The following is a 13,417-nucleotide window of genomic DNA, read 5'->3' as shown; positions in this document are numbered from 1 at the left end:
CAATCGTTAATAACGGTGTGCTACTCTCACCATCTGAAGCTGCGACTGAATTAAACTCGTTTTTCAGCTCTGTATTCACAAACGAAAATCCAATTCCACCTGACCTTACGTTTCCTTCAATTGACTCATCTATGAATGATCTCATAATTACACCAGAGGGAATAGAATCGGCCATCGATCGACTTTCTAATAACTCAGCGCCAGGTCCAGACGGCATCTGCACAAAGATGCTTAAAATGACTAAACCTATATTATCTCCCGTATTAGCCACCCTTTTCCAGCAATCAATAGATACAGGAATCGTACCAGATGACTGGAAGGTCGGTCGTATCACTCCTATTTACAAATCAGGTGACCGTTCAGTGCCCTCAAACTATAGACCTATATCCTTAACTAGTATTCCATGTAAATTACTTGAGCATATCATATCTTCCGCAGTTATGAAATATTTATCTGAACATAACTTCTTTTCTAACAATCAACATGGATTTCAGAAAGGACGCTCTTGTGAAACACAGCTTTTTGAACTTATAACTGATCTTCATCAAGCTGTTCACGATTCCATAATAATCGATGCCATATTTATTGACTTCAAGAAAGCATTCGATAAAGTTCCCCATTCTCGCTTAATGACGAAACTTAGCCGGCTTAACATACATGAAAAAATTGTTAATTGGATCTCAAGTTTTTTAACCGATCGCTACCAATTTGTTTCCGTAAATGATCACTTTTCCGCTTTAGCACAAGTTAAATCTGGCGTTCCCCAGGGATCCGTACTTGGCCCAATCTTATTCTTAATTTACATTAATGACATCAGTAACAACCTGACCTCAACAGTTCGATTGTTTGCAGATGACTGCGTGCTTTACAGACAAATTATTACCTCTGAAGACGCTAATATTTTACAGGCCGACCTAAACAAAATTTCACTTTGGTGCGAGCAATGGCAAATGGAAATTAATGTTTCTAAAACAAAAACTATGACATTTACCAGAGCCAGTAACGTTCACTTAAGTTCATATTTTATGAACAGCATATGCATAGAGAATGTGTATACATTAAAATATTTGGGAGTCCATTTAACTTCTAACCTTACATGGAATGATCACATTGATGAAATAATTTCGAAAGCAAATAAAACACTTGGTTTCATTAGGCGAAATTTATATTTAGCAAATCAGTCAACTAAATTATTAGCTTACACAGCTCTAGTTCGCTCAAAGATTGAATACGCTTCCATAATATGGAATCCAAATCAGACTTACCTAATAAACAAGCTGGAATCTTTACAAAATAAAGCAGCACGCTTCATCACTAAAACATACTCTAGAACATCCAGCATCACGGCTATCAAAAAGTCCCTCCAATTACCGTCTCTAGAAACACGACGACTGTTAGCACTACTTTCCCACTTCCACAGATTGTATCATGCCCCGTCATCCTTTACAGCATCCCATATCAAACCCCCACAAAAAATTTTCCCCCGCCTCGACCATCCCTTCAAAGTGCGTCCCATGTTTGCGCGTACGAATCTCCTGCGACAATCACCGCTCTTTCTAGCTATTCATCACTGGAATAAGCTGCCAAAAGAAATTGCTTCTATACGTGATCATGACTCATTTGTAAGTAATTTGAAACGCAGTTTTACGCATGTTGGGTAAAAGCAGAATTTTATGCCTTTGACGCATTGTAAGTGTATTTACATGCTTTGTACGGAGTGTTGTTGTTGTTCTTTTTTTTTGTATGCATGTATGCAATTCTCTCTCCTTTTTTTCTTTTTATATTTTCTTGTTGTATTCGGTGATCCTTACCGCGATGTTCTATATTGCCTTGCCCCCCCCCCCCCTAATTGTGTTTGAAATATCCTGTTGTTAACCCCCCCCCCCCCCTATGTAATGCCCATAAGGGCCTTTAGGGTATCTGAATAAAAAATTACATTACCAGAGATACAAAACGGCTAAAATACATCTATACAGTAAGGTAAGACCTCTATTAGCCAACTACTAGCATTGGATACCACAGCTACAAAAGAGCTAAAACGCTCTTAATAGCTAAACAAGGTATCACCTAGAAGTCTACAAGATGTCAAGGAAAACCTGACAGATCGTGTTGCATTAGCCTAGGCTACAGGAGGTCTTGAAGACTTCAGACGGTTATATAAAATCTTGGCTATATCAAAACGTATTGGTGTAGATGACAGATTTCAGCAAGCACTTTTTGTGTTTCCTGGGAATGGAGGCGAAATGGCCGTTAAGCAAGCGGCTCTCATTTCGTCTACCCCGTCAAGTTCCTCGTCGTGAAAAAGAGCATGCGGGACAGGACCATGTCCAGAATGAACAAACTGGCCCCTATTATTTGTCAGCGATGACTGCAAAATCTAACATACAACAGCGCGGAAAAAAAAGGAGACAAGTGGACAGGGCAAGGCGCAGCTTACACGACCGCCTTGGCATGTCCGCTTGCTTGTCAAGATTTGTCATGCACTTTTGTGTTCCTAACCAAAAATGCGCCAACAGGCTCAAGTAATTATCGTCTTGTTATAAAAACCTAAAGATATAACGCTCATGTAAGGCATCTGAGCTACGAGCAGCGGCCTGCTGCGATGAAATGGCCAGAGAACAGACCTATTTTGGCGAAGCTGCACCGCAGGGACGACTGTATCTGGATCCGGAGCAACGCTGCCGACGGGGGCCGACAGCACGCAGAGGATCTGCAGCCGCGCAAGCAGCGGGCAGAGAACGCCCTCTTCTTCCCCATGGCGCAGGCCGGCCGCGTCTGGCACCGGCAGCCGGGGGATCCGCAACGGCTCCGCCTCTCGAAACTCGAGCAAGTGCGAACCGCCAGGGCACACTCTTCGGACGTTGAACGAGCATAGCGGCCAGACCAACACTTCACGATGGTGCGGGTAGACCGAATATCTACTGATGTCGCGTACGAACTCCGCCGGCACGGACGCGAGTGTGAGCACACCTCGGCGCGCAAACTTGGCCGCTTGATCAAAGCGCACGCTGGCCGACACGAACTGCGGAAACCTGGCCAAGCCCCCAACGCTGCAGCTCATCATGCATTTGACTCCGCGGTAAAGGGCTCCGCAAGCAGGGTCCGAGTGTGGCAGCAGTTTAAAGGCTTCCACCAACAGGCACCACAGGCTCTTGAAACGAAACGCGCGCCAGCTTGATTCAGTATCTCGCGCGTTACGGCAGGACTGGTTGAACAGCCGGCTGATGTTGGGCAGCCTCAGCGTGTAGCAAACGAGTGCAACACAGTGATCCTCAGTTACTCCGTACCCGCCATCATCCGTCACGGCGCAGATTTGACGACGATAGAGGCGCTGGGCTTCCTGCCATGAAGCCGAAAATTCGATGTTGTCCGCACAGTCTTGTGCAAGTAGAAGCTTCACTTCAACGCGACTCAGCTGCTCGGCCTTCTGCAAATAGTAGCGTAATCCTTGGTGGGCAGCAACTTCGTCCGCATCACTCAGTCCCCAGCCTAGGCCACTCGGCGCACCCACTCCGTTAAACAATGCCATGGCGGTACTGCACAACAGCCGCGAGGTTTCGTTTTCCAACGGGCGCGCCGTCACGTGCTCGCTGGTACAGAAACCGTGGGAAGCGATGCTCCAACGCAGACAGGGGCGCGACGGCCGCGCGCTCAGCACCTTTCGCGCAGCTCAGGACGTCACTAACAACCGCGCACACGCAGGGTGCGGTAAAGCGCCCACAACTGAATGCGCCTAGAAAAGCAGACCACAGGGGTTCACGACGCGCCCGCCGTTTCAAATTAAACCGGGCCCGGGCAAAGGCGCATTGAAAGGTTCGCCACGCCATCTATTATACAGCTAAAGAAGCGAACGTGCCGCAAGGCGCAGAATTTTGATGCGGCCCCCAAGGCACCAAAGTACGCGGTGCGCCAACTTTTATTAGCAACACTGGTAGCTGCGAAAAATGAGACTTGTCGGTGATCGTGCCGGTCTCGTCACTGTGTTGTCTTCAGATGATATTTTGGGCGTTAGTAGTGGTATTGCGTGCGTGGATGATTTGAGTTCGGTTCATTCAATGAAGACCCACCCCGAAAAGAGACCAGGACGTCGGCTGCTTTCCACCGACGAGTTTCGTTTCCGTCTGCGGTTTGCTTACAGATGGCAATAGTACGGCCTTTATTCACGGTGTGTCTGCAGTACCTGACCAATATTTACTGCCACAAGCTCTGTAAATATGTTTATAGACAGGGGATCGTGCATCTTGGGATGGCGCTGTGCAGTGAAGCAAGGCAAACAAGAGCAATCAATGTGTTCCGGCCGTTTATCACAGCAGACGCAGCACGATTTTAGCCAATACGAGTACGTGTTCCGGATGCACATTCCGAGTAACCAATCTTGTGCGCAAGCCGAATGATCGCGGAAAATGGTCACGCATTCATATGCGACGTTCGTTGGTTTGTTTTACTGAATGGCGCCAGCTATATGCCAGGTGTTACAGCAAACACTTTAAAAAAGTTCCTAAAACTGTGTGTTTGATATAAGAAAGCTAATTATTTCCAGGAACAAACGGTCAGCAGAGGCGGAAGTCAGTTACCATAAAAACAATCATAATTAGGCAGTTTACTTAAAACAATCATTGTTATGTAGTTTACTGAGTAGACCGATTAACTGGCATTTCATTTAGCACAGTTTGGTGGTTAGTGCTAATGGCGTGCTCGAAGCTTTCAACCGGTCATCCTCAAGCCCTTCAACCAACATTTTTCGGTTTTCTGGTACAACATGAGGAGAGAAACACTTTCATTGGCAGTCTTAATGTAGACGCCTATCATATCGGTGACAAGCCGGACCACGGCTCGCTGTAGGTCCTCGTTGAGGCCTGCAAAGCCGGTGGCCCGGTTAAGGGGATTGGGATAGTGGGTAGTGATGCAAAACTATCAGAAAATTTACTATCGATAGTTTTTTGAAGCTATCGATGGTGTAAAAAAAAACTATCGATGGTGCTACTATCGATAGACTATCGACAGTATCGTCGATAGTACTATCGATAGTGTAAAAAAAGAAACTATCGATAGTGCTACTATCGAATATCGATAGTAACACTATCGATATTCTGCATTCGTTGCTCAGCGACTTTGCCAGAACAATTGCGATACCTTGTTGGTTTCACCGTTTTATGAGGCGTAATGCCCGAAAGAGACTGGCTATGAGGGGTGCGTTGTGCAGTTCTCCGAATGATTTCGACCAGCTGTGGTTCTTTAACGTGTGCAGTGGCGTTGCACAGTACACAGGCCTCCAGCCTTTCGCCTCCATAGAAATATATAGCCGCCGTGGCCGGAATCGAACCCGCGGCTTTCTAGTCAGCAGCCAAGTACCATAACCCCCGTGCCACCGCAGCACATTTGCGACAATTGGCTGTCAGCAATACTCAATTCATGAATTTAATAAACATACTGTAGACGGATAAAATATTTCTGCAGAAAAAGTCCGGAGTAAGTTCATCGTTACGTTTATACTCAGTGAATAATAATAATAATAATAATTGGTTTTTTGGGGAAAGGAAATGGCGCAGTATCTGTCTCATATATCTTTGGACACCTGAACCGCTCCGTAAGGGAAGGGATATAGGAGGGAGTGAAAGAATAAAGGAAGAAAGAGGTGCCGTAGTGGAGGGCTCCGGAATAATTTCGACCACCTGGGGATCTTTAACGTGCACTGGCATCGCACAGCACACGGGCGGGCGCCTCAGCGTTTTTCCTCCATAAAAACGCAGCCGCCGCGGTCGGGTTCGAACCCGGGAACTCCGGATCAGTAGTCGAGCGCCCTAACCACTGAGCCACCGCGGCAGGGCTACTCAGTGCGCTAAAATTCTATAAAGGGTCACAACCTGCCCGATGATGTGGACGTGCCGTTATGGCTCGCCGAGGTAGAAAGCATGTTCGTTGCGTACAATGTGCCAGAGCACAGTCGCGTGCACCTCATCATGCCAGCGCTGACCGAACGGGTGGGGTAGTACCTCCTGCAGGGACCAGGAGCCGAGGAACGCAACAGCTATGAGAAGAACGCTATGACCAGGAGGAGTATGTGCGCCTCCCGTGCGCGCACATACTTTGACTATTACTCCCAGTGCAGACAGGCGGAAACAAATGAATAAATTGTTTCGTTAGTAGAAGCAGACCGCATGAAGGCTGGCCTCAGCGCCGAAGGACTAAAGTACATCCGGCTGCGTGGGGGTAAGAAGTGGTTCACACCTAAGGAGCTATAGCCGGCGAAAGGTGCGACGACCGGTGACAGCACTCGAGCGCACGAAGGAGCGCGATGTGAACAAACAGGGAAAACGGAGCGGCTGCTTCGAATGCCACGGAGTGGGTCACGTCGCTAGAGATTGTCCGCTCTCTGGGCAGACCGGCGAAAGCAAGGCCAACGCCACCGGAAGGAGTGCGCGAACCCTCCGAGACAGTCCGAAGTGGTCGTACACTGGTCGCCGAGAATGAGGTAAACGCGCCGTAAACGAGCGTTAATTTGTGTCAGAGCCATGGTAGCTGAGTGCGCAGCCCCTGTTAATTGTTTCTGTGTATAGTTATTGCCTTTGGTCTCCTTCCAGGTTGTTTTCGTAGAGTTCTTCAAGTGTTATAAAAAGTCCAGTTTCTTCGTTCGTCTGTCCGTCATCGATCGTCCATAGTCTGGCTGTCGGCTACACGTCCAATGGCAAATAAGCGAGCACCTCGAAGGAAGTGCGGTGCGAAGACGGAAGAACCTTGTAACATCTTTACTACGAATTTAGTTCAACGTGGTGTCAGATTGATTTTTGGGAAAAGATTTAACAAAAACGTGATAGAAAACACGTAAAAGGAAATTGGGTTTACCCATTAGTGGTGGCATTAAAGAGTAAGGGCATCGGGGCGAATTTTTGGCTCGCTACGTGCGCGGCATGTGAATGGGACGGAAACTTCCTTACAAGCATACATGCATGGCTTGATGCATAAGGGAAAAATACTGTTGCACGATTTTGAGCTGCGCGATGTTTGTTTATTGCACTGTCGCACCCTCACTGCAGCATACTTTTCTAGAAGATGCCCGGTCATATCTACCTTCTGCTAATGTGTGGCGATGCTTATCAAGCATTTCGTCGGTGGTGAGGTTGTAATCGTAGCAGTGGTTTATTGCTCGAACCTCTGAAGTATTTCCAATGGAACAACAAATAAGGACATCTTGATACACCAGCTAGAAAATAAATATAAGCAAAAATCATAGATCACAGGAAGCAGTTCTACATTATTTATGCATCACATCGTAACGAAGGCACTCGATGGCATGGCGAAGAATGCAACAAGACGACGCAAGAAGAAGAACGAACGTTAATTGGTGTGGCTCATGATAGCATGGCACATGCGCTGTGCAAGCCTAGTGCATTTTTCTTCTACACGCCGAGCTGTGTAGAAGTTTATGAGTTAAAGATAACTGTCGGGGTTGTGAGATCTTGCTAGAGTTAAAATAAAATGACTACCACTTTTAATTGAGGCGCAAAAGCGCCACAATTCCGCTTAAAAGGTAGCTGGCATAGCTCGAAAGCATTATCGATAGTACTATCGATACCGCTATCGATAGTTTTTCGTCATCAATAGTTCGATAGTGACAACTATCGATAGTACTATCGAGTCTTGCATCACTAATAGTGGAGCGTGGTGAGAGCTACGGGTCAAGAGGAGACAGTACCCAGTCAAAAAAGAAACAATGGATCAAACTGGAAAATTTCGAATTGAAACCAATTGGTCGAAAACAAATTGTATTTCGCCACCCATTGGGCTCGACAAATTGAGCCCAACTGGTGCTTCCAATTAGAAATAATTGGTCATCCAACCATACCAAATGGGGTGTTCAGATGCCAGTCACCCCGGAAAAAAAAAAAGAAGACAAAACAGCTGCTGCTAGTTGCCCTCAGTGTTTGCAGCAGGGTGGTAGCACCGACGACGCGTAGTTTTTTTTCCCCTTTTTTTTTCTCTATGCTAACTTTCGCGAGCTTCCAAAGTGTTTCGTTCAACACCTGTTCTCGAAAGCGATTAAACGACGCTGGGGTCTCGGCAAAGTCACGCGGTGTTATTTCCCAGATTACCTGAATTTTTCCCATTGCAGCCTAGGTGGATCGGAACCTGGTGAACACAGCGAATAACACACCAAAGGCCACTCTGATCAGGCAGGAGACGCGCATTTGAATGCAAATTTGAAAATAAGAAGCAGAATGACGTCTTAGCAGAGTGAGCGCAAATTTCGTTTGAAGCTCGAGAAAGACATCCATAAATGCGCAGCACTCCCAAAGCCACGAGAGCAAGAAAAGAATTCTTGCGGACATCGCCGGTGGAGCGAGACTTCCGACTCCTGCCACAAATGTCTGTTTCATCAGACAGAATCAAGTCCGCTGCGCACTCGACGAAGTTCCAAATAACAGAGCGATCGCATTCGCCTCATTCAAAGGGACTTTATGACTTAAGTGTACAGTAATCTTCCACGTTCTCCGATGTGAAGCGGATTGGAGAAAGCAGGAAGCGCATCACAAGGTTTGTCATGTGAAGCAGCTGGTTCGCGTCGTCCTACTTGTTGCACTGGCAATCGGGCAAGTTGCGCCGGCCCGGAACTGCGCCGGCTCGGTTTCATTTAATCAATCAATGTAGTCGGCCGCCATCGCTGCGCTGTTACTTTTGCTGCCAGCTAGGAGCGGAGGAGGAGGCCAATGCGAATTCAGCGCTCTGCCTAGTAATTCCGTCTGGCCAACACGCTAAGTGCAGAACTGCTCTCTGGGAATCAACAAAAGTGTTTCTAACCGACACGCACGCTTTGAAATATTCGCGTACGCGAGTTGGTTTCGAAGGCAACGTCGCTTGGCGCAATGTAGGCATTCCGCGTGTTTGCCTACACCCCGCGTCGCTGCTGACTGCAGAGCCACCTTTGTTTATAAACATGACGCTAGTCTACTAGTATAGCTAATCTAGTACACTATAGGCGCTGTAGGTATAGCCTAGCGGGAGTCACGAGTTAAGTGTAACTGAATAGACCTTTTTCCTGTTAGCCGACCCTGTACGGTTACCGGTTTGGGTCTCGTAGGCTCCGTCCAATTTTCTCTGAAAATCCCTTTGCCCTGGCTTTTTTTTTTTTTTTGGGGGGGGGGGGGGGTACTCATTTTGAGGGCAGTAGTGGCAGTAATATGCAGACATTTGACACGGGACTGAAACTGCCATGTGCTTTCGTGCGTCGCCCCTTTCCAGCGAGCGCGTGCAGCCAGTGATGTTCCATTCGGGGAATGTCCCCAATTTGAAGACTAAAATTTGGCGAAAAAGAGGATTTTTTGCTGAGTTTCGGGGAACTTTAAGAACAGAAATTGTCTCAATTTTTTTCGAAATTGGCGGAGTTCTCAAGTAGCTGAAGGGAAAATGCCTGACATGGGACGTTTTGGCTTTCATTGCGGGAAGTTTCCGTTACAGCATGGAACAACACATGCTTGGAGCATGGAGTTGCAGCAGCGTGTCAACCAAGCCGTGGCGACGAGCCCAACTGCAGTCTCATAAGAGATTTCCGAGCGAGGTTTGGGGGTCTTTCACCACATTCTCAAAAAAAAAAATGCGATAGCATTTAAGCTGCCTCCTACGGCGTCTACAATGAGTGTCTAATGTTGCTCCTGCGATTTTCTCGCCAAAACTCCGGTTGGAACCGGTTCCATTGCCCTTATATGACATGCACGAGGCGTCACCTTCTAGAATGTTCGCGCACCTTCCACAGTCTTTTCGCGTGGGATTATACTAATCCGAACCGCTAAACACCTTAATCCACTGACTAGTCCACCTTAATACGTTTTCTGGAGTGGGTCAACTTCCAAATTTTTGGGGGTCCTCAGATTTTCAAACCACGCGCTGCCCCACGATTGGTTCACCCGTGGCCACGTGGTGCTAACGTCGCACCCCTCTCAGTCGTATTCACAGATCGCGGGGAGACCCCTGCTGGCGCGGTGGTGCAGCGGGGTTAAGCGATGCGTCATTGCCCCGGCAGGTGGCTGCTTCAAACACAGCCACCGGCGGGGCTTGCGAGACCCTGGATGCTCTCCCCGAGCTCCCATAAGGATCATGAGCAGCGCCACGGTTGGTAGGTGGAAACCGCACTGAATTTGGCAACAGTGGACGGATTGCCACGGTGGGAAGGTTGCGATGACATCACGGGGTCACGTGACCTCTCTCAACCAATCGGGGAATTTCGTAACAGGGAAGCCGGCAATTTTTTTGTAAGGCAACCTAAATGCTATCGCATTAAAACGTCACGTGGATGCGGACGGGCTGATCGGACACCGGACCGTGGGGAAGACCCCTCAAGAGGCAGTGTTCCTGACCAGGTACAGCTTAGAGGGTGCAGAAAGCACCCATCGAACATGACTTCACTTCGGCAGAGATGATTCGCAAACGTCGCGCGACCGATTTCGGGCAATTAGTTACGGTTTCCGAGGCACTGTAGGAAAGCGGGGAGCGAGCGTAGCAAATCGATTTCAACCTGCTGCGTGACCTCCACGACTCGCAAGTGTGAATCCGCCGTTATCATGCTGCGGCCTTCTCCCCTAAACTGCCCTCGGGCACAGCGCGGAGAAGCGTGTTTTGGGAGGAAACCGAACGCTGTTTTGCGCCCAGATCACGGCGAGATTTCCGCTGACCGCCGCCGATCCTCCGGAAAAAGGACTTCAACCTCGGTTTACGAAACACGGCCGTTTGATGCATGCGGAGAGCCGAAATTCCGACCACCGCGGACAATCACACTCTTGGCACACCTAAACTGACACTAGATGCACCGACAGCCCGCTACAATTGGCTAAACAATCAAATGCCGACCTGCTCTAATTAGAACAATTACCAAAAATAGGACCATATTTATTGTCCTGCTAATTAAAACCTAAATAGTCAGTTTTAGGACGTCCCCTACCAAGCTATCATCGCCACTTGCACTCAGCAGGAAGAGAATAGACAGTTCTAGCGTAGCCGGACAGCCGTCCGGTAAATACGGCAACGCGTTGCCAGCGTTGCCAGACTTGTCTAGCCACATTTGCCGTACGGTAGCAGCTGCTGTAGCTGCCGTGTTTACCGTACGGTGGGGCTAAAACGCCAATATTCACGACTTCAACGCGCGGCCTTTCATAGTAAGGTACGCAGAAGATGACAGCGAGAAACATTTCGGGCTTCGCGCCACACGCGGCAGCTGAGCTGCCTTTATTGTACTGCAGCTAGCGCAGGGTCCGATCCCCGTTTTGCGTCCACAGCCAGCGCGCGGGGCCGCTCCTTCCACCCGACGCGGTGACCTTCGCGCAGTGCGGGAAAAGAAAAGAAAGTCTGCCCCAGATGTAACGCCCCCTCACGCGACACAGGCTTGACAGAGCCAAGGATGAAGGAGCGCGTATGCAAAGCAGCAGACGCTCAGGGCCCGCACACCGACGGCCACCCACGGGTCCCCAAAGCCTCGCCGACACGCCAAGGCAACGCCGGCGCGCCCATGGTCGCCGACGGCGCCGAGACGAAGCAAGCACGCGGGATGGGGCCGGCCGACGAGCCGAAACGGTGCGCGGCGCTAGAAAAAAAAAAAAAACGTTTAAACTAGAGGATTTAAAAACAAGATCGCCGTGACACCGCGACACGAATGCACCCAACCACCACCGGAGTTGAAAGCCAGCGCCGTTCGGTGTGGGACATGAAGCCACGTTGTCCGTGAGCGAGGGAGCGTGGAATCGCCACCAGTAATCACATCCTTGCAACTCAGCGCGACATTGAGAGTTCACGAAGAGGTGCGGTGTCGATGCCGAGAAACGTTGTAGAAGCGCAGCTCATGCGACAATTTCAAGTGGTTCCAGTTCAAAAATCGTTAAAAAAAAAACTGCGCCAAGCAAGTTGAACCAGGTGGTGCACGGTAAGCAACCGACGTGAGAAACCTCGCGCCAAATGCCTCGCTGTTTTTGCTCCATTTTCGAAAGTCCCCAGCTCAGGTAGCCCTCATGCTGTGCCGGGCCCGCCAGACAGAGGTGGTTGTCATCAATTCGCTACAGAGCACGCCGTTCGAGCGCTATAGACAAGTGCGTGGACGACTGTACGAGCGCGACTGCCCGGGGAACGGAGCGGCGCAGTCAAGCCACGGCCAGAAGGAGACTGCGTGCTGGCTAAAGCTAACCTGAAGTACAAAACTTAAGTACGGTCAGTAGTTGATCGTTCCACATCACAAGAACGAAGCGGCAAACGCCCCTCAGAGGAAGCCCTCCAGCCAATGTCATTGACCGATTTTCGTGACGTCGCGGTTAATCTGCGGTTAATTCCCTGTAGCCTGACAGGGCTGTATTGCTCGGCTATAGAACATGCGTCCAGAAGCCAAGTCAAGTCCTGTAGACTGCGTTCTGGTGCGAGAACACTACAATGCGCCTGTAATTTCCATGCTACTTGCCGCGAGAAGAGTTTTAGAACCGTCACACGCTGAGTACGGTACCGCATTGTCCAGTCTAAAATTATAAAGTTTCAGCACAGCACGATCGGCTTCCGCTATGAGCTTGTAGGGACAGTGGCCATGCTGCTTGTCCCCGTCCGAAGCGCTGTCAATCCCCTTCCGTTATTCGCGTTTCGACCTCGCATCCCCATTGGGTCACTCCGAGTCACGTGCGGAGCGTTGTTTCGGCAAGATGTCGCGAGCGGGAAATAACGAAGAAACCGCCGCCGGCCCAGGCAGTAGCAAAGCGCGCAGTGTTTTCCTCGGGATGTCCTTTGCCGGGTGGTGAAACGCGCGCACATTGCACGTTTGCTCGAGTCAAGGGCCGAAAAGCAGTCCTGTCGCCCGAAAGTTGCCAACTTCGCCCACCCGGCCGCATGACGTCATCCGCCCCGTTGTTCGGCCCGCGCGCAGAGTCGCAAGGACGCATCCGCACGCGCCCCGAGAACGATCGTACAGCGGCCTCAGCCATCGACGCGAGACCTGTGTCAAGATGTGCTCCGCGCATTCATCCGTCTTGTTGCGTCTCGCCATTTGGCTGTTTGGTTGGCGATGCGGCCCGCGAGCTCCCTCAACTGCGCGCTCCGCTCCGCGGGCCCTCTTCCGGGTGCTGCTGCAGGACTGCGGCTGGGGATTAGTGCACTGTTTTTAATACAGCTTACTGCGTAATGAACACTTGTCTTTAACTGCGCCTCCCTCCCTTCGGAGCAGGAGCGTAGTCCGCGTGGTGAACTCTGGTTGTGCCCTCCTCAGCTTGCTGTGGCCCGAACCCACGTTAAGCAAGCGCAGCCCCCCCCCCCCCCCCCCCCCAACATCCATGGGTATGGTTACACCGCAAGCGATGTGCGCATGCGCAGGTCACAGGTGGCCCCGAGGGGGCATACCTGCCACGGCGCAGCTGGGTCCCCGCGTAAGCAGACCGCGGCAGCCGATCGCGGATCGCGCTAT

General features: G+C 49.8%; 1 protein-coding gene across 8 annotated transcripts in view; it reads right to left on the bottom strand.

The window, feature by feature from the left end:
- Positions 1 to 13,417, bottom strand: part of LOC144113640 (dnaJ homolog subfamily C member 7-like) — a 129,291-nt gene that overhangs the window by 39,982 nt on the left and 75,892 nt on the right. The window contains exon 1 of one of the 8 annotated variants that reach the window (XM_077646820.1): positions 2,625 to 3,544. The exons of the other annotated variants lie outside the window; for them this stretch is intronic. Coding sequence (XP_077502946.1) covers positions 2,625 to 3,529 — 905 coding nt within the window. The 5' untranslated portion in view covers positions 3,530 to 3,544. Of the gene's footprint in view, positions 1 to 2,624; positions 3,545 to 13,417 lie in introns of those variants that run through there. 8 annotated transcript variants of the gene reach the window in all.

The sequence above is a fragment of the Amblyomma americanum genome, chromosome 1, assembly GCF_052857255.1.
Source record: "Amblyomma americanum isolate KBUSLIRL-KWMA chromosome 1, ASM5285725v1, whole genome shotgun sequence".
Classification (NCBI taxonomy): Eukaryota; Metazoa; Arthropoda; class Arachnida; order Ixodida; family Ixodidae; genus Amblyomma; species Amblyomma americanum.
The sequence above is the reverse complement of the archived record's forward strand: the minus strand, read 5'-3'. Positions and strand labels throughout refer to the sequence as shown.